This window comes from Buteo buteo, chromosome 12 (assembly GCF_964188355.1).
Source record: "Buteo buteo chromosome 12, bButBut1.hap1.1, whole genome shotgun sequence".
Taxonomy (NCBI): domain Eukaryota; kingdom Metazoa; phylum Chordata; class Aves; order Accipitriformes; family Accipitridae; genus Buteo; species Buteo buteo.
The window spans coordinates 42,878,033-42,902,101 of NC_134182.1; the positions used below are offsets into that span (position 1 = coordinate 42,878,033).

The following is a 24,069-nucleotide window of genomic DNA, read 5'->3' on the forward strand; positions in this document are numbered from 1 at the left end:
TCCCATACTCCTGTTTCACTAACTTTCCTGAGGCTTGGATATATCAAGCAGGATTGCTCTTTCTTTGTCAGTTATTATCAGCACTGGGGAAATTCTTTCAGAGCTGCCACCTGTGCAACCACACTGTTCCACTGAGCACCGGCAGATGTAACCCAAACCTATTTTTGTCTGGCTGAGCTCATGTGTTCAGGCACAGGTCAGGAAATCCATGATTAAGTACTCGGCGTTGTTCCTGAGCTATCAAATACAACCACCTCATTCTGATCCAAAAATTGTACAGCTGGTAAACTGCTGCAAGTCTTACGCTATTGCCAGGGAAGTATCTAGGTGTACTGAAGGACATAGAACTAAGAGTCAACTTCTGAAAAACTTGTACTAAGCCTTTAAAAAAGCTCAGTGTTTCACCAGGGATCCTTTCGGAGGTATTCTGGCAATTCCCAATACTCTCTAATCCTCCGCCTCCTCTTTAACTGCAGAAAATACTTCTCAGTCGCAAAGCACATCAGGAATGCAGATGAGGACCAAAACACCTACTGCTCAGCACTGACCTCGAACAAAATGATTTGCCAGTCATTGTGCACAGTATGGTAAGGGGTGGGGGAGGATTTATCAGCTTATCTAGCAAAATGTGATTATTGCTGAAGAACAACAACATTGAAGTTACTCTTAAATATTTATTCCATAAGCTCTAATGTTATTTCACCTACTGGATACCGATTTGGTTCAGTGATGTAAGTAGAGCTCATGATGTTTAGATTTATACTTCTGCAGATGAAAACATAAAGAAAAAATACTGCTTTCATGTTGATACTCAATAAGAAGGTTCCACTCAGCCAACAATTTAGAGCCCTCTGCTTCAGTTAAGTCAGTAAATGAGGAAAACAACTCCTTTGTTGTTGAGACAGGACAGACTGATTTGTTGTTCAGAAAGGACAGCGCAAAGGTGTTAGTGGCTTTTCTCCAGCAGAAACACCCATACTTGATCAAAACATGCAAATTTTGTTTCTCAAAATAGAACACTTCCCTGCATTGACTTTATTATGTTGCATTGCTTTCCTGTGGTACAGATTCTACACTGAGCTTATAACCAGAACGTGATCTTATTGTGCACATACACTTGCACTGTACGTCTATCTCATCAAGGAGTGGTTGGAAAGTTACTGTGAGTATTATCGGCCAACGATGGCTGTTACGTTATCTATGGATTTGCCCATAGATTGTCCGTTTATCTATAAAAAACCTGGATTGTTGCTCTACAGCACCCACCTCCCATTAACTAGAATTTAGAAGCAACACAGAAGTAATCTTTTAATCTCTTGCCTTCTAAATCAAAGAATGGAGACACCACAGACAATTAACACAGGTACAGTAAAATAGGCGGGGGGGTGTCAATTTTTCAGAAAAGCCCTAGTGCCTCTGACAGCTGAGGGACTTTGGTGTTTAAAGGCTAACCTTTAAGGAATTAAGGTTAACCTGACTTCAAAATTTTACTCTAAACACTTTACAATGACTTGAGAGAAACTTTTGGTAAAAAAAAAGCAAAACCTCACCTAATGTTTGGATTCAGGTAAACCAGCTCATGACAGAGAACAGACATAGTTCACCTTTCGACAAACAGGTTTGTTTCTCCTCCAGCAGCACTGATTTCACCCACTGAGCTGTCAGTGCCCAAAGCCACTGTCTGCTGAAGGTGGAATCACATTTATTTAGAGTAGCTAAGAATCAGAACCTTTCCTCTTAGAGAAAAGTGCTCTCCTGCTTCAGATGTGAACTTAGTTCATCACATGTGATGGGTTAGCCTTCAAAAAAAATTAAGTACTTAATGTGAATTAAAAATGGTTTACTCTGATAAATAAGCAAAGGGAAGTAAGTTCCAGCCTCAGGGTCAACCTTACTGCTTCTACCAGAAGCTGCAATTCAGATTCACACTATGATCAGGAGTGAGAATGTAGCTCTTTGACAATCTGAACTCCAGAAGGAATTTTGGAGAATGCTTTTATTAGGATTATTAGCAACCTCCTAACAGGGTTTCACTCTTGTTTTGTTTTGGGGTTTCTACAGTAACTTACTGTTTCCTTCTGTAATCAGAGCTGCAGGGAGCACTCTGCACAACCTGCACTAAGTCATCAATTTTGCAGATACACTGAGCATTATGTCAGAATATTTGAAATGGGATAGGTGCACTGATGGGTGGATTTTTCTGTGTGTTGCTCATGGTGTTTCTACCAAGAAGGAATTCTGATTATCCCACTTGTTTCACTACACTACACAGAAAGCAATAACCACATGTTAAAGAGACAATGCGTATGTCTTATTCATCATTCATTTCTAAAGGAACTAGATGATTTGTCTGAAATTTCAAGTATTAGATTTTCACTGGTAGGCACCTTCCTCCATTTTTATGGATATTCCATCAAAACAATGATCCATAGATTGTACAGCTGAAAGTGTTATGGGGAAAAAAACCAACAAACCAAATTTCAGATAATCGGGGGGGGGAAGCATTACATACATACATTCAGGATTACTACTAATTACCCAACATCAACCAAGAGTAAACACAGACAAAGCTTACTGGGACTGGTTCTTCACGTTACGTTGTAGCAAGCTATTGTTAGCAACACCATTAGGAAGTAGTATGACATACTGTGACAGTAAGTCCTTTTGATCACTGCAGTGCTTAGAGAACTAGTCCAGTGCCCAGTAACTGAATGGGTTCAGACTCCTCTGACAATGCTAAATTACGGGATAATTCTTAGCCACTTTTCATTTTCAAGGGTGCAACTATGTGTCTACGGTGGTAAAACACAGGTGTGAGAGAAAGATGGACAGACAACATAAATATAGATTGCCACACAAAGGCTAACAGCATTCTGCTTTTGAAAAATTATGTTGAGCGGATGGGGGAAAGGTTTGTGATAGTGAAGCACCTGTAGCCTTCAACACACAGTCAGTTTTGTTCTTGAAAGCAACCAAGTCCACGAATGCCAACACACCACACAGAAACTTAAGTAGCTAAGTTTAACTATACTGTTAACTTTACTATACTGAACTGTTCTGTTCTATTCTATTTTATTCTATTCTACTGCATTAAGATGTGTTTTCCTTGCAACCTCTGGACATTAAAGCTTTGATTATAAAACTAGAGACTAACTTGAGGTATATGATGGTATAGCATGAGGTTAAAAACTTACTTTAAAAAAATCTCTTTTTTGTAATGACTGAATCTATAGACGAAAGTTTAAAAGTGTCACGTGTATTCCAAAGCACGCAACTGTTTGCGAAACTCTGATGCTTGTACATTGGTCTGAGTGTGACTGGACCGTGGTTCCTCTGGGGAAGGGGGTGCTCACACTTACCTGTCCGGTAGAGTATCGGGATGTGGTCGGTGGAGAGCTTGTGCTCGCTGCGCACTCCTATTAGCAGGGGGCTGCCTCGCCTGCAAGAAGACATCGAGTTACAGCCCTCAGCACCTGAAGATTCATCACCTTGACACCAGACCTGAAGGGACTGTTATTCTCCAGCACAGCAACCGAACTGAACTAAAACAGAGTGAGCTCCTCCCAGATCAGTTGTTGGTGCTGCAAACATGGGAGGCCACAAGACAGAGCAAAAGAATCTCCAAATAAACACAATGCAAGGACACAAGGAATCAGTCTCAAATTTAGCCACAACTGTGCAAGAGTACTGCAATCCCACGGACACTGGAACCAGGAACACGCTGGCTATTGCTCACTGTACGTATCTACAAACGGCTATCAGCATTGAAATTCAAAACCTGTGCTAAGGCACGTGTATGGCTAAACCAACCCGACTGATGCTGATGTTTAGAAGTGGAGTAGAAAACCTGAACACCAGGCTGGCCCAACTTCAAGTCCAACAGAGGACTTGGCCAAATACTGCCACAACGGCAAACACAAAGTTAAAACCATCTCCTTTCAAGTCTCTCACAACCAGAGCCTACAAAAAAAAGAGCTGTTCCAGATGAGTTGTGATACAGGCGGTCACTAAGACATTTTCAAATAATTTTGGGGAATCTTCTGTTATGACAAATGGAAAACAAGAGAAAGAATGAGAAACAACAGCTAGCCTCACCCCAGCATATACAGTGTGACGAGAACAACAGCTACCCCGTTGTCTCCTAACTTGGGGGGAGCGGGACGGGACCGAAACAAGCAACATATAGGGTGCAACAAGAATGTTCTTTCCCACAGCAATACTCACCGGGTACCAACTGCTTGACCAGGATAATGAACACTTTTGAACACAAGGGCAAAAGCACCTTCCTGGAACAAGAGAAATACAAACTGGTTAATCCTTCCTTTGCGACCTGGGCCACCATTTCAGGACCGAGTTTCTCTGAACAAGAGATACTGAACAGAAGGCCTCGCAACCGTCTCCAGAACAACCAGAAGCTCCAGGCACCGCATTCTGGGATGGAGTCCCTCCCCTGAGCCTGGGTAGCTCCTCCTCAACCACTTAATGAGTCTTCCGAACTCCCTGACACTGCACTTGGACATCACTGGCTACCCGTGCAAGCGCCCCCGCGTTAGTTCAGAGTGCAGTGAGGCGATGTGCAAAGGCAAAGACCTGCTAAAAGAAGCGCCAAAGCTTTGGGGCGTTTGCTCAGGTGTGGTGGTGCCACCAAACGTACAGGTGAGCCACCACAGCCTGCCAGCAAAACGTGTTCTTGGTCTGTTGCTACTACAGCTCCTGCCAGGGAAAAATCACGGAAAAACTGTCTCCTGAACAAGGTGCTCTGGGACGAGAGGCAAGTTGCCAGTGGATCCTGTTCCTGCACACAGCTCGGCAAGAACCGACACGAGGAAGTGCAGGCTGTGCGGTGACGTTCCCACAAGGGGTCAGCATCTCTTCCAGACGGAGGGGTTCAGGCAAGATTGGAACAACGGACTTGTCTGCAAAGTCCCACACCAGCTCCTGCCCCTGCTGCGCTCCCCACCCAACACACCAGGGACTGTCTGCCTCGAGATGCTGTCACACCCCAAACCTAGCCGTTTTCCACAGGTATACTGACTAATGTTAAACAAATGTATGACCGAGACGAACGGTCGGAGGTAGGAAAAACAAAAGCACTCTTTAACACGTGCCGCAGAACGTCTGCTGGCAGACTCTGGCACAGACGTGGTGCTGCGCCAGCCAGGCTACCCTGCGCAATACTGGAGTACAGTTGTCGGGTTTTTTGTGCATGTGTGCGCGCGTCCCTCCCTGTCCCCACCCTGCTCCCAGCATTACCAGCTGCTGGATGACCCTCTCCACCAGGGTGGTGAAGCTGATGTCATCGCTGTCCCGGTTGTCGTACATGTACTTGACCAGCTTGGCGATGCTCTCCGTGTCCGTCTCCGACTCGAAGTCGTAGCCCTTGCTCTCCTGCAGCGACAGCACACGTCGGGCAACGGGCCCTCTGCCTTCCCTTCCCACCTTGCTTTTCCTTCCTTTCTCCTGCCTTTCCTTCTTTCCTGCCTTTCCTTTTACTCCTACCTTTCCTTTTTCCTACCTTCAACTTTTCCTTCCCTCTTTTTCTCATGCCTTTCCTTTTCTTAGCTCCTGCCTTCCTCCCCACCGTTCCTTTTCCTCGTCGCCTTTTTCTTTCCTGCCTTTCCTTGCTTTTATCCCTCCATACTCCATTTCTTTTTTCTTCTTTTTCCATCCTTCCCTCCTCCTTTTTCCTTCTTTCCTGCCTTTCCTTTTCCTTCCCTTTTTTCCTCTTCCTTCTTCACTTTTCCTCTCCCCTGACTTGCCCTCTTCTCCTTTCTTCCTTGTTTCATTTTTTCTTCCCTCTTTCCTGGCCTTCCTTTTTCTTCACCCATCCCTTCTTTGCTTCCTTTCCTCCTTCATTTTTGCTTTTCCTGCATATCCTCTCCTTTCTTCCTTCTTTCCTGCCTCTTCCTTTCTCTTCTTTTTTCCTTCCTTCCCTTTCCCTTGGGCTCCTTTTCATTCCTTTCCTTCCCTTCCTTTTCTTGCCTCCCATTTCCTTCCTTCTTCCCTTCCATTTTTCTCCTCCATCTGGATGTACCTACTTTTCCCTCTCCTTCCCTCCTGCCTTTCCACTCCATTAGTGCGAGGGAGGGGGAGAAGGTGTGAGAGGGCGAGTACAAGGTGAGTGTGAGCCACCGGGAGTGACGATTGGAGAGCAAGTGTGAGTGCACACACAGTGGTGCACGGGGGGGAGAGTGTGTGAGCGAGAGCGAGGTGAATGCGAGCGGGAGTGGGGACCGCATGCAGAGAGTGCGAGGATGAGTGTGAGCGCAAGTGGAGTGGGGAGGGTGCAAGAACGTACAAGTGGAAAAGCGAGCGTGATGTGCAAGAACGTGAGTGTGACTGGGGGAAGTCAGTTTAAGTGTGAGTGAGGAAGCGTGCGTGGAAGTGCTCGCTGGGGTGTGCAAGGGACTGCGAATGGGTGACTGAAAGAGTGGGGGTGTGAGTGCGGGGGGGTGTGAGTGGGGGAAAGCACAGGAGGGGAACAAGCAGCAGCGAGTGGGCGAGGGAGAGGGCAGGAGTGGGAGAACGGGGGACTGAGTGGAGGAGGGCGTATGAGCAGGGGAGGTGGGAGTGCGGGGGAGCGTGGGAGGAGCGAGTAAAGGAGCACGAGCAGGAGACTGTGAGCAACACGAGGGGCGGCATGTGAAAGAGTGGGAGGAGTGCGAGTGGAGTAGGGCGAGTGTGAGAATAGGAATGGGAGTGAAGAGGGGAGTGAAGAGGGGGAGGGGTGAGTGGGGGGAATGAGGAGCAAGTGTGAGGTGAGAAGGGAGTGTGAGTCCGGGGGTGTAAGCGGGAGAGTGAGTGTGAGAATGCGAGTGGGAATGAGCCAGGCAAGTCAAAGTGGGGAGTGGGGGGAGGAGTGGGAGTGAGTGTGAGAATGAGGAGGTTGAGTGTGAGCGGCGGATGGACGAGTGTGAGGCGAGGGGGGAGCGAGACTGAGTGTGAGAATGAGGGGGAATGAGGAGGGCGAGTCAGAGTGAGTAAGAGGAGTGGGGGGTGAGCGGGAGAGCATGAATGGGGAGTGTGAGTGAGCGGGGAGCGAGTAGGGAGTGAGGAGTGTTAGTGGGATGGCGAGTGGGAAGTGACAGTGGGGGGTGGGAGGGAGAGCGGTGGCATTTGAGTGGGGTGTGTGAGTAGTGAATCGAGTGTGAGTGGGGGAGTACGAGTGGGAGTGAGGAGGAGTGGGAGGGCGAGTTAGAGTGAGTGGGGAAGTGTGAGAATACGAGTGGGAGAGTAAGCGTGAGGGGGAGTGGGAGAGGAAGACCAAGTGGGCAATGGGGCAAGTGAGTGGGGGGAGTGAGGAGGAAGTAAGTGGGAGGGTGAGTGTGAGTGGTGGAATGAGTGGGAGAGTGAGGAGGGTGTGTGGGAAGGTGAGTGAGTGGGAGAATGTGAGTGGAGGAGAGTAATGAATGTGAGGCGAGTGGGGGGAGTGCTTGGGAGAGAGTCTGAGTGGGGGAGCAAGTGTGAGAACGGGAGCAGGGGGTGGACTATGAGTGAGGGAATGAGGAGCAAGGGGGGGAGAGAGGTGGGTGTGAGTGCAAGAGCGTGAGTGGGGGCATGAGTGAAGGGGGGGGAGAGAGTGGGGAGAGCGAGAGCACACGCAGGGGGGAGAGCACGCGGATGAGTGCAATAATGGTGTGCAAGTGGGGAGTGTGAATAGAGTGAGTGTGAACATGAGTGGGAAAGGAGTGGAGGGTGTGAGTGGGAAAGAGAGTGGGGGTGGAAGGAAGGGAGTTTAAGTGGGCGAGTGTAAGTGGGGGAGCATGAGTGGGAGTATGAGTAGGGGAGGGTGAACGGAGGAGAGTGAGTGTGAGGAGGGGTGTGAGGGATCGAGGGAGCATAGCTTGGGGTACGTGAGTAGGGAGTGAGTGTGAATGTGAGAATATGAGGGGGAACGTGGTGAGTGTGAGTGGGGGAGCGTGAGTGAAGTAGGGAGGGGATGGGGAGAACGTACTCACAGAGTAGGAGAGCTAGTGCAAGAGTGTAAGTGGAGGATTGTGAGTGTAAACATGAGTGGGAGAGTGAGCATGAGTGGAAATATGAGTGGGGGAACACACTCGGAGGAGAGCGAATGCGAGTGGGGGAGCGGGTGTGAGAGGCGGGAGGCGAGTGGAGGAGTGCGAGTGGGGGAGTGAGCGGGGAAGTATGTGAGAGCAGAAGTGAGTGGGAGAGCAGGAGTGAGCGTCACACACACACACAGGTCACTCACCAGGAACTTCCGCAGGTCTTTGTAGTTGGTAATGATGCCGTTGTGGATGACAATGAACTCTGGAGACAGAGGAAAGGCCCCGCTCAGCCCCGGCACCAGCCCCCGGCCTGGCAGCGGGCGCCCGCGGCCGCGTAACACAGACAGCAGAGACCACAAAGCTTTATTGTGAGAAGCCGCACTTGGCAGAACTAAGAGAAGAGTTTCACCTCCTGGTGCGACGTCCTCGCTCTGCCCCAGCGGGCATGGCTGGTAACAGCACAAGATAATCCCGACCCGGGTGGGACTCGGGCTACCGAGATCCTGCAAAGTTTCTGGAGGCGCTTAAGCGCTTGGCAGTTTCCAGCCTGCTGGAAGCAATTAACCGCTGCGCTCCTCCTGCCAGCCCGTGGGTGCTGCTCCTCCGGCAGCTGCACCCAACACTAACCAAGCTGCCGGCTGCAGCGGCACAGAGCAGAGCAACCCCCTTCCGTACAGTGGCGATTATGAAAGAAACATAAATAAATAGGGAAAAAAAGTACACAAAATTCCATTCCAAAGAACAGCCACGAAAATTCTTACCATCTGGTTTCATTCCGTGTTTACCTCCTCCTTGCACTGTGCCCATGCACTCACCGAACCTCCAGGCACTAATTCCAGTCCTTCCTGAGATCATCCATGGCAGCAAACGCACCCCATGCCCAGAAATCAAGTCCAGACCCCTCCGGCTTCACAGTAACTGGGCTCGGCATCGTGGCCCGCAATAAACCCACTGCCCTGGGTCCAGCCACCCCTCCCTGTGACGCGCCAGGCATCGCAGACGGCAGCAAGCTCTTCCAGACGCTCCGAGACCTGTCGAGGAGCGCGCGGTTCCTCAAGCAAACGCACTTACCGTTGTTTTTATCCGAGCGTTGTGGGTGGCTGTTGATCGGACTGGGCTCGCCGTGGGTAGCCCAGCGCGTGTGGGCGATTCCAAGGTGTACATCAAACTCAATGTCGAGGTCCATGTCCTGTTGCTCTGCAGCAGAAGTAGGAGAAGTTTTTAGTAGGCTGCCCCTACCCCAAAGTCAACATGGGAGTATCACCAGGCCTCCAGCGTCCCACGAGACAGCAATACTGACAGGGAAACAGGATCAGCAAATCCAACAAAACATCAAGCGTCTTTTCAGGGGATTCGGAATGCAGATGCACACAAGCGACCTCCCTGCATCCCTCACCCTGCCAGAATAAAAAACAACTTTTAAGAGAGAATCCATATCTCTCGGGGTGCACCCTGCCATCCTGTCACCTGCCATACGCTGGACCGAACCAGCCCAATTCACGGTTACATACCACTGTGGTTAGAATATTCATCACTAATCCTTGTCTCTAGAAAGCATACCATTAGCACTAATATTTCTCTGGAAAGAAACATTCCTTTTATTCCACAAGTGTATCCACAATCTCTTTAAAACTGTATATCCTGCAATTTTCTTGAGCAGGTAAACATTTTTCTCAGAAATATTTTGTCCATCTTCTATTTCCGTAACGCACATACCTCCTTGCCCGGCCTTTTCAGTTCCCAGTTTCCTCTACACTACGATTAGATCTGCCCACCTTCCTTTAGGATGAACAGCACTCTGCACCCTGAGGTTAACACTAGCATGGGTTAAAAACAGTTAATTTACAACAACACAATAGCTCCTGAACGCAAACTAGAGATCTTGACTCCTCTGAAAAGCATCTTCCCGTTCTCACACAGCTTACCCGTATTCCACACCCAACAACGCTGTGTTTCTTTGCGTCGTGCTTGGATTTAATGAACCTAATGTTTAAATCCAGGGAACACAAAGAGGTAGAAACAGATGCAGAAGACCTCACTCTCTGCGTCCTGATCAACTTGACAGTCACACACATACACTAGTGACTTCCTGAAGCCAATTGCTCAGCCCATCACTACTCGTATGGACAGCTTTAACTGGGACAAGCATTACACAGGAAAATTTAAAATTCAACCAGTGAAGTTATTAGAGCATTTATCTTTTTTCCCAAGCTCTAAATCTCTGATAATTATCTCCCAGTAATTCCCCTTTCCCCAGTTTAAGGAGTTTTTTTGTTTGGGGTTTTTTTTTTGGCCTTGTTTTCCAAAATGTATGCCAGGTCTATTTTGCTTTAACAGGATGTGATTCATTTGTCTTAAGAAATTAGGACTTCTCTGTAACTTCATGTCAACATCCCCAGGATCACTGGGTTCTTCACAGCAAATGCATGAGTGTTTACAACTCTGGCACACAAGTTATTTGGAAATAGTGTGTTTCTGGGTAAAACAGATGATATTCAAAATGCAAATGAGATGAGAGGACATTTCAGGGAAAGAGAGCAGGCAAAGAGCAAAAGGGAAATACATACTGTGAACCTCTTCATCCAGCGCTTTCACCTTCCCCTTCTGTTTGATAAGCTGGATTTTGCAAGCATTAGCTTCCCAGTCTTTGTCATTTCCGCCATCAACTCCCACACCTGAGCACCACCATGGAACATGAAGAGAGAGTGTCAAGTGCAGAAAGTATATTACAAGATTTTATGTAAACAAATACTGCCAATTTTTTAATTTTTTTTTTTTTTTTTACAGTGCCCTTTCTCCCCACAGCTGACCCTCCAAATAAAGGCAAGAAAACCCTTAGATTAGAAGTGAGTTTTCCCTTGTCATCTTGAAGGTATTTTTAAAGCCTTAGGTAACAGGCATCAAGAATATTTATAGAGATCTGTATACCAAAAGTTAATCCAAACTTCTGACCACATGATCACAGGCACATCCAATTTGTGTTTCAGCTTTCTTCAGAAGCAGATGACAGTCGAAACATTTCACAAGCGCACCACAAAAATCGTCATTTACAAGTGAAAATTTAAACAAGAACCACTGTTGCTCAGAGAGCGCTACCTGCAGAATCATAGCCTCTGTACTCCAGCCGCTGGAGCCCTTTGATAAGGGTCTCCAGGATCTCCCGTCTTGTCCGGGGAACATGGTAGTTCAGGTAAGCAAAGATGCCTGTATGGGGGAAAAGAGCATAATTTTAGAACAAAATCACAGCTGAGGAAACTCTGTATGTGCCATCCACTTAGTACGCACACTAAGTTAAAACTCAGACAGGCCTTTGTACCAAGAACCCCTGCAGGAAGGCACCACCGTGTTTGCAGCTTTTCCTTACCCCACCTGAGGTCCAACGGAGAAGATGTCACTAACACTGAAGAGATCAAAACTAACCACAAAATGCCAGCATCCTTCTCACAACACTGAAAGCAACTAACAGGACAAGCCTGGGCATGATGGGAGAAAGAATTTCCCCGGGAGCTGGACCTACACGACAGAATGAGCTGTCAGGAGACGATGCAGGGGACAGGAAACTCATCACTCCAGATGAAAAATTCAAGGTTTGCTAACCCTGAGGTTCACATGCTGAAGAACCACCTTCAAAAGGAATTCTTCCTTGAACAGCTTTCTCTTAAGTTCCTCCCACAGACTCACTAAGAAAAAAATCATTTCACTCATGCAAAAGAACACCCTCAAACTGATGGAGCTATTTTTTCTGTAGGTTGCAAAGGAAGATAAATTGTTGCTTCTATTTTTAAGCAGTGATGGGGACACACAAATTCCTAGATCTCTGGTGCTAACTATGGCTCTATTTCAGAAAGATTTCCTTTGGTGTCATCATGAAACAGTAGCATGAGAAGACATTTACTCTGTACTTGAAATCTACCAAATATTTCAGCCTGTCTAACATTTTAAAGGAGAAAAACATCTCCACAGAAAAAAAAGCAAGACAGGTTTCACACAAACAGCCATTATGTGAGTGACTGGTTATTCAAGGTTTGTAATTTGAGAAACTTTATCAAAACCTTTTGAGGAGAAGAGAGTTCAGTCGTGCACACACAAAAACAAAGTCCTTTTAAAGGCATCCCAAATCTTTGATTTTTTCCTGATAGTACTGCCATACAGCCTTGCCTCACAGTTCCCAAACTTATTCATGTGAAAAATTTTACTCCCAAGATGATTTTTGTAACATGTATCTTTATGTTTACCCACAGATTATTTTAAAGAACATTTGGAAAACTGCATTCTTAAGATGTTTGTGTTTTGGAATTAAACTAAATAATTCAAAGCCTTTTGATGTCTGAATCTATTTTATAAGTAGAAATACAGGCTACTTAGAGTTGATGGACGCACTGAATACCACATAGCAAAGTGCTGAAACATTGACAAGGGACTTCTTGGCCTGAGCAGGGACAACAAGGTCGCACGCAGCCATGTACCATTCTGACGCTCTCCTATTCCTTCTCCCTCTTCCACAGACTTCAGCTACAGGTCTCGGGACAAGTCTGTCATAAGCTTCACCTGCCCACTCCCAAAGCACCAGCACTAGAAGTTACATTTCCCTGCAGTTCTGCTGCAAAAAGAGCATACCACGTCTCACTTATTTTCTTCCATATCGCTAGAAAAAATTAGATGCATGTTCTATTGTTCCTCTTTCTTAAACCACCTAGTCAGATGAAGCAGGGCGAGGAAAGGAGATTTTTTTTGTTTCTTTAGCTTCTACCTTCATTTCCCTAAAACCCAATAACCACTTGCAAGACTATCAGGACCAAGTTTATAAAAATTTGCGGTTTCACTACCATTGCTCCTGACATCCCAAACCAATCACGCACACAGGCCTGCTGCTGCCGTCTCCTGATGGCATTTGTTCAGCTTGAATATTGGTTCCAGTAACTACACAGACAGGGTGAGGTTCCCCCACCACCACCTCACAATTCACAGCTAAAATCTCAACAGTTAAAATGCTGACAGCAGTTAACAACCTCTGCTGTATTCCAAAAGCTTCCTCTGAAGGATACTTCCCCCACACTCTCAATCTCCAAACCTTCCTCCCCACCCTTCTGGCAAAAAAAAAGTTTTCCAATTTGAGATACTTAGTTCACTCTGTTTCTAAAAACTGCATTCTTCAGGCAAACAGCAACCTCCCTGTTTACAAGTAAACTGACTCCAAATAGCTGTCATCCAGGCTGAAGGATGGCACATTTCAGCTACATCCTGGATGCCTAAAATCCTTTACATGACTTCCAGGTCTTACAACAGGAGTACAAAGCAGATTGCTTTATTAGCAGGCAGCTGGAAAAGCCCCTCTCTCCCTATTTACCAGAAACCTCCCAAACAGATGCCCAATGCAGCAGTAGCATTACACATAAAATAACAAGTGTATACCATAAAGCAGAGAAAACAAGCACACAAGACGTCTTTAAAAAGGCAGGCTGGGTTCCAGCAGTTCCTGACATTTCCCTTTACACCAAAGCCACCCACCATGGCATCCAAAGTAAAGCTACTTCAGAAGGCATAATTATAATCAGCACGAATAATTATGGAAACACGAACACTGCTTACATTTTTCCAAATTAGCTAACTAATTTCAGAGTTGAAACCTCTTTCCATGTTTTATGTTTATGCACCTTGGAAGCACATACTAAGGGTCCCATTCCCACCCAAACCCTGGAGCCTTAGACCTCTTTTTGATGGCGCCAGGCAGCCCCTCGCTCTGGCGTTAGCTGGGACCATCAAACCACTTTCCAGAAGCACCTACAACCTCTGTGTCCCCCTCGGTGGCATTTCAGCTATCTCGCTATGGCATAACCAGCCCCGCTCAGGCATACAGCTTCCTAGGAAGTTATTCCACTACCACGGCACAACACCAAAGGCCACTCAAGTGGGATACGCTCTTTTGAGCAAACAGGGACTGATGACAAGCGTTAAGGTGCTCTGGAGTTTGAACGACAGGCTGGCCACAGCGAGACAGTTCCTGGAAGTGCTTTCCAGCAAACAGCAGCAGTGCGAGAGGCGCAAGAGCCTCACTGATGGGAGCATTGAGGAGGCCTTCTTCAGTGGCAGGGCATCACGCTGGGTGACTGGGGAACAAAAACGGAACAGACTGTCAAGCTGGCACGCAAAGGGTGAAACAGAGCCACTGGGGAAGGAACTGCGTGCAAAAGGGACAATAGGTATGGGCACCTGCCAAGAAGGAAGAAGAAAAGAGGACTGTCGGAAAGATGGAGGGGAAGTAGTGTAGAACAGGACAGTAAGCTGATCGCAGGTAGTCTGCTCTGCCACCTTACATCCCACCACGGCTGCCCACCAGCACCTCCAGGCCTCTCCAAACAACAGCGTGCCAGAGGTGTGTGAAGGTAGTCGTCCCCCCACCCCGCGCCCAGGGGACAGCAGGCATCACCCGTGTAATGCTACCAGGCACCCAGCTACAAAAAAACGAACTTGTTTCCAGGCCTCAACATTGCATTTTTAATGAGAGTACTTTCCACTGAAGCAGACTGGGGGGGGGGGGCCCAATGCAGTCATCCCAGTGGCCCTGCAGAAAGCACAGAGCGTGCGTCCCCTCCTAAACACCACACATCTGGAACTGATAAAACAGACACAGCCCCAGCGGGCGGGGGGGCACCAAGGAAACACTACGGCGTCTCGCTCAGAGCCCCAGTGAAGATCACTTTGCACAGCACTTTCCAAACAGACGCTTGGTGCCCCAGCAAAGCCACTAAAATGAAGTCCTCCATGTGAAAAAAGAGTCTAACTCAGTAGATGGACACAATTATTAGGCAGAAACTCAGTTTCCTTTCATAAAATATTTTTGTAAATGTGAATTGATCATTTTAGTTTCCATCCTGCTTCTGGCACAAGGATCGCAACTTATTCTGAACCAGAAAAATGGCTTAAAACCAGAACGATTTCCCTCTAGGCAGGGCTGACTTTGGACATCTTTGTTAAATCTGAATCTAAATCAGACAGTGGCTTCAATAGTTATTTTCTCTGCCCATTTTAACAAGTTCAGTCACACCTCAACTGAAAAAAAAAAAAGATCAACCAACAACCCAAAACTTGATTCCTTGTCACAGATCACAACTGCTAGCAGTGTACAACAAAATGCCACGTACTGAATATGGGTACAAGGTAGAAACCGACTTCCTCCAGGAAGGGATGGCTTATCTGGAATGAGACTGAAAAACAGTAATGTTTATTTCTACTTGTACTGTAAACAAACAGAAAACATCTATCTAGAAAGGAGCCAACTTGGCATTTGTCTCAGGCATTGAAAAAAAATCTATCAATTACAGCACAATTATATTAAGATTATTCATGAGGACTGTGAAAAAAATCTGAATCTAAGACTAAGAATGCCACAAAAAAAAAAAAAAAAAAAAAAAAACAAAACCAAGGAATTCAGCGCTTCTTATCAGAGAACACAGAGACTATGAAAACCAAGCCAAGTAAAAGAAATGCAAATACAGTACTGACGCTGCAAAATATGCAGACACACTGTTCAAAAAAGATGACCACGTAAAGATTGGGAGATTCAGTTTTGATTCAGTTCAGCTTTTAGATCTTGACAGGAAAAGAGCTGGAGTGATAATGGAGACGTCACTATGAAAATAAAATGCTAAGAACTCACCTGTGATCGACACATTTTACAAACGAGAAGGCAAGTAAGATAAGCAGGTTTAAAACTCATCTTAGAGAAAACAGAAAAAAAAGGAAATAAAAATAAATAGAATACTATGTAAAAATTATGCACAATTAAAGTAAAAAATGGGACAATAAGGCTGCCAAAAATGAACATGAGTCTTCCTAAACGCATGACTTAACTAATCTGCAAGCATATTTGAAAGCTTATCACCCATTTATGACACTTGATCGTGATGAATTACTTGTAAACAACAGTTTCATTTACTGGAAATATTTTCAAATGCATTTCATCTTCCCCTTTTCAAACATCCCATAACGACGTGATTCTTCAGAGCTGGAGAAAGTTTCAATCCACATTTAGAAATCAGCATTTTTACTGGCTCTACCCTAACTATTGGGTTATTCAGGAATATATGAGCAATCACACCTTGTAATCACTTCCATTTGTAAGTACAATTCCACTACCCTCGACATAAGCACTGATGAGAAAAAAAAGACCCAAAGCATTAAATGCTTGTTATGCTTCACTGATCTAAGTGTATTTTTGAAAAAGGTTTATTTCTTCCAGCAGCCACCAATAGGGCTCTACAGGTAAAAATTTTGCTCTGGAGTTAGACCTCAAGCCTTTGGTCCCATCTGTGTAAAAGTACAGCAAGGAAGGCGGCTGTGCTGAGTCAAAGGGCATTCAGGTGATACTCACGTCCCAGCATGATGCAAAGCCCTGGCCGTTCAAGAAAAGAACCTCTTTTTACTCAAAAGCTGAACAAAGGATCGCTTCATCCAGTTACAAAATGTAGCCTTCTCTTGACGTGCAACGTGGCACACAACAACTCTTAGCCTTGCAGTTTATACTATAAAAGACCTTTCTACCACACAGCAGAGACAGTTTTTTTTTTCAAATCACAATGCCTTGTTGAAGCCTTGCTCTCTCCCTCCCTGTGCTTATATTCAAATCAATCTAGACAATTCAAAAGATGAAAAGATATCAACTGCACCGATCTTTACAGCTGCTTGAAGGCTTCCGTGAGGAGCGCTCTGTCACAAAGCGCCAATTTTTCTGTCAAAGTGACAATTCATTTAAATCACAACAGTCAATGGAAACATGTTGGTTTTGATAAAATTCCAACGCAAATCGAGCAAATTTCCATCAGGGTCCCATCTGGTGCACCACCAGCTTATCCCCCTTGCCAGCCTAGATGCCAGGTGCTGAAACTGTAGAAATCTTGGAAGTCCAAACAGAACGTTCCTGAAACCAAGCCACCGTGAATTTCAGGTCCCTAGCAGACTTGAAAAGAGGAGTTTCAGTTTCAGCTCAACTTACGCATTTAGACACTATTTAACACAAGTGTTTCTCAGTAATAACACCGCATCTGCCCTCTCTAACTTGCGCTCTGGAACAAGCCAGAAAGAGGAAGTATTACAGAAAACCAGTGAATGGCATTTAATTATGCTATCTTGACAAGCCTGGAGTTGGCATTATTCAAGGTAAAATACATGCTATGCGACAAAAAAAACACCACCACCCTGTGAACTTCATCCTAGTCCAGCATTGTTTATAATTGTGAATTCCCAGCTAAAATAAGACAGCGGCAAGCATACTACAGGAATTTAGATCTGACAGGCTCAGAAAACACAATACCCCTGGTCTGGAATACACTAATATACTTCAGGACTTGACACTAATATACTTCAGGATTAGAACAGTAGTCACGCTTTACAACATAATAAAACATTTCAACTAGTAACTTGACACAGGACTTTGTACACACGGACTGAAAAGACTTGTTCAAAGCATGTCAGCTTATCATACAATTCTTGAATCACACTAAAGACCTGCCGTAGTAAGAAGTCCTGTATGTATTTCTCCTAAGTGAAGTATCTTGAACAATATAATTTAGAACATAAAACACTTCCTTTCTTGCAAGTTTGTCTTAAAAACCTTATCTGGTGAACCACCAGCAGAACAGGTATTCAGCTGCTTGTGAAACTCAACTCTCTTCGAACCAATTTTTAATGTTCAAACACAAAACCTAGGCCTTCTTAATGACAGCTACAGAAAGAATTCCCTATAACAGGTGACAGATTTTTAACAGAATAGCATGTTTACCAAACAGACGTTCATTATTTCTATTGTTGACACTCACTGAAATACTTTTTCTGAGACCTTCATTTTCCCATGACCTTTTTGGGGCTCACGTTCCTTTATTTCATGGTAAGTTCACAGGCAAATGAAATGAATCACCGCTTCCAGGTAAGAATAAATGATCTCCTTTAGTGTCTTGAATACGTGAAGTTACACAGGAATAGCTTCTCCTAATCCTTTTCCCACAAAAGCCTTCAGGCTAGGTTTACTGTTGGAATTACAAATTCCTTTATACCATACCATATACTGTTTAAAACCATTTCAACAGACGATGTTATCAGTACATCCACTTGGCAGTTCCAAAGAATCCTTTATCCTGGCGATGATTATTAGGCCTCAAGTCTTCAACAAATTAGTCGCAGGCTACTAAATATCACTGACTTAATATACATTACAGACTGGGAAAACTGATAGAAGTATTTTTCTTCAAACTACAGCAGGGGAGACACCAGGCAGTAACAGGAAGTTCTAACACAGATATTAACCGTAGCACAGAAAAAAGTCCCCAAACCGATGCTCAAAACCTGCTGGAGCGGGCTCCTATTATTTGCTGTGGGCTCCTATTACTTGCTGCCTGGCAGTTCGGTGAGGTAGAATGCTGTGCCAACCCCTGCGTACCAAAATGATGCTAATTCTGCACAGTCTGAATGAGCGCAAGGTCAGAAAAAAGCAGGCTATCGTCATTACGTCTGCTAGCTGTATATGGGAGAGTTCACGTTCAATTTATTGAGTCTGCGCTGGGAAAAAAGCAAAGCAGAAAAACATCCACTCCATGGAGGACCACATTTGTCCACTGGATGCTTCTTTTACCACCCACATGCACCACTCCAGCTCAAAAGGGCAGGATTTCTCCTGTCTACAGTAAACAACCAGCGCATCAATTCTAAGGACTCATTCTGGCCAAGAGCTGCTACTCTGTGCTTCACAGGAAGGCATACACCTAGGTGTACAAATGGTACTTGGGCAGGTGGGAGGGCAGTCCCCACTGATGAACCTGCAAAACCCTAAAACCTGAAACTCTAGTCTCTCTTAAGCCCGATTTTGTCTTCAGTAGTCACTAGTAACACAAGACCTAGGTTCAACAGTCCCTTTTTGTCCTTAAAAACAGTCACGGCATACAAGAGGTTTACTTATTTACAGAACAGTCTATGGAGCCTGACTACCTTGAAAAACCTGTTTTCCAAATTTCATAGATGCCATTGAACTGGTTTGGTGCATTCAGACCAAAGCACACCAAATTTATACCTGGCTAGGTCTTCAAACTGCAAGTTTGTAATACCCACCAAGAACAAAACCTACTTTTCACTAATGCTATTAAAAACGAAAACCCAGCACATCTACACAGCAGGCCTGTCGTTTGTGCCAGGCATCAAGAAACTGAACTTTGAGGCTACTTTCCTTTACCTGTCAAGCAGTATGAGCACATCGGTTCACATGACTTCATAAGGGCACACACACGTAAACCTGAACATCGGATTATCAGTACGTTGAAAACATTGTGTTGGTAATTCCAGCCTTGAAGCTGTCATAGGGAGAACTCAGATAACAACAGCAGCATTACCAAGTTTTTTAAAAAAAATTTGTCTTGATAACTACCTTTCCATCTGAGATGAACTGGATAAAAATCTGAACATGGACCACGTACCCACCAGGTAGCATGGCAAGACAAAGCAACTGACTTACAATTCTATTACAGAAATGTTGTCTGAGGGTTCGTACAAACAACCAGGCTTGCACAGCTGTCACCACACTGCGTGACACAGCTACTCAGACCTTGCGGAGGCCACAGCATGAGAAATCAGAGCCCTCTACTCCACAACGTAGACTCCTGTGACTTGAGTTAGGAGAGACAATTAAGTCTTGTTAATGTAAGCGCTCAGGCTACCTACAAGCCAGCTCTGCCTATTTATGACGCTTGCAGGGCCATCTGAGAGGGCAACGCCTCAATTTCTTCACCTTGTTCCTTTGCTGGAGTCTACTGCTACTGTATGGAAAAAATCCCAAACTGCCACTGCAATTAACGTTTCCTAATGTGAGCAGAGACCACCGGCAATTTTGTCTTGCGCTTACCAGCCAGACCACAAACAGCAGCAGCAGAGACTGTATTCCTTAGTTTCTGCGCTTAACCGCAAGTCACAAGAGTTCATGTGGTAGCACCCTCAGACTCCAAACACTTCTCCTCCTGTTCCCTACAAAAACCTTAACTGTCTTCAGCCGCGCACTTCCTGCATTCAGAAGCTCCACCATTTCCAAGGCCTATTTTTCTGTATTAATGTGCTCAGTTAATGCTCTCCTCTTCTCGTTTGTCACTATAGGATATATCTCCGGCTCCAAGAGCAAGACTCAACAAGGGAGACAATAATCCTTAATGCTTTTCTTACTGCTCCATAAAATGTTTCAATATCCAAGAAGAACTTTGCTTATATTGAAAAGGGGAGAAACACATTAAATCTTGAATGCAACTAAGTAACTACCCACAGCATTTTCAGGGCTTATTGCCCTTAAAAAGACAAAGAGCAGAATGTTAATATTGCACATTTCGAAGGCTGGACCTCAAATAAGGCAAGCACAAGGCACCAAAACCATCCCTATTCTTGCAGCAAGCTATTTATAATTATCCTTTCTATTCTTAGCTTTGCTCCACTTTGTACTTTTAACGCGAATTAACACAGTGTTAAATGTAAGCTGAAGTACGAATTCCTGATTGCCTCTTCGTAGCGATCCACAGACTTGACGGTTTGAAGGCGATACCAGTTCAATCTCACAAAAACAATGAAAGAAATGGCAACTTGCATGTTAAGTATAAAACCCATAGTCTTACTTAGCGCATCATTTTAATTTTGCGTATAAAAATACAGAAAAAAAAAACCAAAAAAGGAAATGCGGAAAGACAAATAAGAAGAGCCCACAGGTCACTGCTGCTTAAACTTCCATGGAAAAAACACAAAGCTGATGTGATAGAAAAAAAGAGGAAGAGAAAGGATAAATTATATTCCTGTGTCCAAAAGATGAGGTAGAGCAACTGAACTAATATGGCAAACGGGAGTGGAAAGTACCTAAGTGATTTTGGAGACCAAGCCTCACTAGCTCACGCTCCAGTTCGCTTAAGGCATGTGTTCAACACAGGGAAGCTCCGCCGGGCCGTGAACAGACTGGGATGAGCTGGTGCACAATCCTGCAACGGACACTCCTAAGACACGGTGAAACCCATTTACCTGTCTGCCTCACAACCTACGCGGAGTAAACTTGAAGCAATGTACGAGTATCCACATCAGAAGTTGTAACGCCTAAAAAAATAACAATAAACACCACTTTTCACCTAAAAGTGGGAGTGGTTATTCTGATATGGCCAGAGCCACGTCTAGAAACGCTACCGGTGAAACCTGTCTCCCTTTCCAATAACGTAGATGTTACTGACGTTCACTGGGGCTTCGGCTCCCAGGTCGCCTCGTTGCTTTTTGAGAACCACAACCTCTGACCCCACCCGACGCGGCACGGGAGCGTCAAACCCCACCAACATCCCCGAGTGCCCTGAAGGCTCCTGCACCGAGAAAACCTGCATATTTTTAGTACTGTCGGGTCTCAGGCGGACCGAGGGCGCTGGCCTTCCGTACGCTCCGGCCACATTCGCAATTTCGGGAGAATTTGTCCTTTCAAGTTTTTAATACGTTGGAAGACGCCTCCCCCGGAGAAGCGTACGCGGAGGGCGGACGAGGCGATGACATTTTCAGATAACGGCGACGGGGGGGGGACGACGACGACCCTTCTCGCTATAACCGATGCAACGCAGAAGCGGCCCGGCTTCCTCTTTTTTTTTTTTTTTTTTCCGCCCAAATTACCGGGGGGGTGCGTGCCCCCAGGGGTCGGGCTGTTCCACCGCCGCACGCCTTCACCTCGGCACCGGCCGGCCTAGCGCTGCTCCTCCGGCGGCGGGGGAAGCGGCGGCAGGGACCCTGCCCGCGCCGCCCGGGACCCCCCCCAGCTCCCAGCTCCCGCAGCAGGCGCTACCCGCCCCCCCGGCCCTGCCCTCCCCTTACCGCACATGGTGCGCTCCCCTCCGCGGCCGCGCTGCCTCTGCGCGCCGGGGCCGCGCCGCCCGCCCCCCGCGGCGGGGAGGGGAGCGCAGGGCGCAGGCGCGCCGCCCGCCCCGCCATTGGTGCCCCGCCGAACGCCCCGCCCGGTCCCCCCCCCCCCGGGACGTGGCAGCCGGATCCGCGTCCGCCGGCGGGGCGGTGCCCGCGGCCCCGCGCCGGGACCGGGACCGGGGGGACACACACGGACAAAAGCCTTGCCGCGCCCCCCCCTCCGTGTACCGTGCGGGAGGGCCGGAGCACCGGGCGCTCGGGGAGAACCGAGTGCCGAATGCTGAACATCCCCCCCCCCCCCGGGGCTTTTCCGAGCTCCGGCGGTGGAGAGGCGGCCGCGCCAGGCTCCGCTCCCCCCGCCGCGACACGGGGGACATCCTCCCCCCCCCCCGTCCACGTGGCCCGTCTTCCCCAGTCCCACGGTCACCGCCCCATGATGGCACCTGGGCAGGAGCAGAGGGAACCGAACCATCGAGAGGAACCTGCAAAGCAAACCGGGACCGGCGCGACCATCCGTTCGTACAGCCGGCTGGCCCCGTTACGCCGTCAACACGTAACTACCGCCATCACATACTGTTTGGATAACTTATTAAAAGCCTGAGGCTGCAAAAAGATAGCACAATCCCTTCTCAAGAACAACGCTGTTTGCTGATCTTGATACTAGAAAGTCCATAAAGAAAGATTTCCTTGAAAAGCCTACAAAACAACCAACAACGTTAGCATACATAAAAAACACCAGGACCGGGGTGGATTTTGCGTTTGGTTCTAGAAGAACCTGTCTGAACAAACACCAGCAGGAAGGTCACCGATCAAAGAAACACGGAAAGTTCGCAGCCAGCGCACCCGGCCGCACCGCTGATTTTGCTCAGCGGCGAGGCTGTCACAGGGGCAGTTCGTCCCAGTTCCTACCGCTGGCTGGTGCAGAGCGGCCACCTGGAACCAAACCGCTCGGTGCTTCATCTCCCCTTTGTCAGTTGTGAAAGTGGAAGAGGGCTGACCTCAAACTCTGCTCTCCCACCACCACCTTTAATTAGGAAGCTGAACGCCTCGTGGCAGTGGAAGTTCATTTCCCAGAGGAGAAGGGGACTACAAACCCGCCGTAATAGCGCAAACCAAAAGGTGACCAACAGAAATACTGCTCTGGCCACTGTTCGAACCCATCTCCTAGGCACACCTGATTCATCTGCTGGTTTATTTCTGTATTGTGGGCTTCTTTGCTGCCCTGCAGTAGCTCCCAGTTCATGACTTCTTACCGCTCGTGGAATTTCTTAAGGTATTCGCGACAAACCTAAAATAATCGATCGCCTTGTCTGAAGACAAATGAAAAGATACGACCCTACTTATAACGAGGGATGCCCCAGACCTGAAGGAGCATGGACAGGCCTGACAAACACTCCCAAAATACATAGTTCACATCAGCAGCACACCAAATACCAAACTTCACAATTTAAACCTATACCCATACTCGATGTTATAAAAATGCATCCCTCAGATTGAAGCTAACTCATCCAGCCGTATGTACTAATCGGGTGCAAATTGCTCAGAATTTTACGCATACAGAAATATAGCTCCATGTGTTTGGCTATTTAGCCACCCCCCACCCCAAGCCAGTATTTATCCCCTACATAACCTGCTACTTTATTCTGAGGCTTGCTGTACATATGGCACATGGGTTTACTACCACATATAGTTAGCGCGGACGTGGATGTGCAACTTACTACCAAACGAAGAAACGTGAAAGCAGTTGCCCAAACCGAGCCTTTTATAAAATTAACAGAAAGGGGTCATGGTTGGGAAAACAATACCTGCTTCCTTCTCCTCTAAGCAAAACACGCTTCACTTGAAATAGAAGTTTTGGCTGAAGTCCCGCCTTTTAGATAGACTGCAAACTATCACCCCCTGGAAAAGAGCATGTTTTGTGTTCCCTGACATAATGCATTCTGAATATTAACATGAGGTAACGGGAGCTATTTCCTCCTACTACTACATTGAAAGTACCTGCTCCAAAAATGCTGTCAGCGAACGCTGTGGCTGTCGATTGCTTCGCACCATACACTACAGTGCTATCGGAAGACTGCCTTATAGACAAACAGGCTAATTTCTCCTAGAAGCATGGAATGAGTCACATCCTGACAAAAAGCACATGTCCACCTGTGAACAGTTT

At 46.6% G+C, this 24,069-nt stretch overlaps 1 protein-coding gene across 3 annotated transcripts in view; it reads right to left on the reverse strand.

The window, feature by feature from the left end:
* GFPT1 (glutamine--fructose-6-phosphate transaminase 1) overlaps nucleotides 1–24,069 on the reverse strand; it is a 49,142-nt gene that overhangs the window by 22,604 nt on the left and 2,469 nt on the right. For 2 of the 3 annotated variants that reach the window (XM_075043701.1, XM_075043700.1), the window contains exons 2-8: nucleotides 11,103–11,210; nucleotides 10,574–10,681; nucleotides 9,078–9,203; nucleotides 8,210–8,268; nucleotides 5,254–5,388; nucleotides 4,225–4,286; nucleotides 3,360–3,439 (exon numbers count right to left, since the gene is read on the reverse strand). In XM_075043701.1, coding sequence (XP_074899802.1) covers nucleotides 3,360–3,439; nucleotides 4,225–4,286; nucleotides 5,254–5,388; nucleotides 8,210–8,268; nucleotides 9,078–9,203; nucleotides 10,574–10,681; nucleotides 11,103–11,210 — 678 coding nt within the window. Of the gene's footprint in view, nucleotides 1–3,359; nucleotides 3,440–4,224; nucleotides 4,287–5,253; nucleotides 5,389–8,209; nucleotides 8,269–9,077; nucleotides 9,204–10,573; nucleotides 10,682–11,102; nucleotides 11,211–21,857; nucleotides 21,934–24,069 lie in introns of those variants that run through there. The other variant, XM_075043702.1, reaches the window with a different exon arrangement.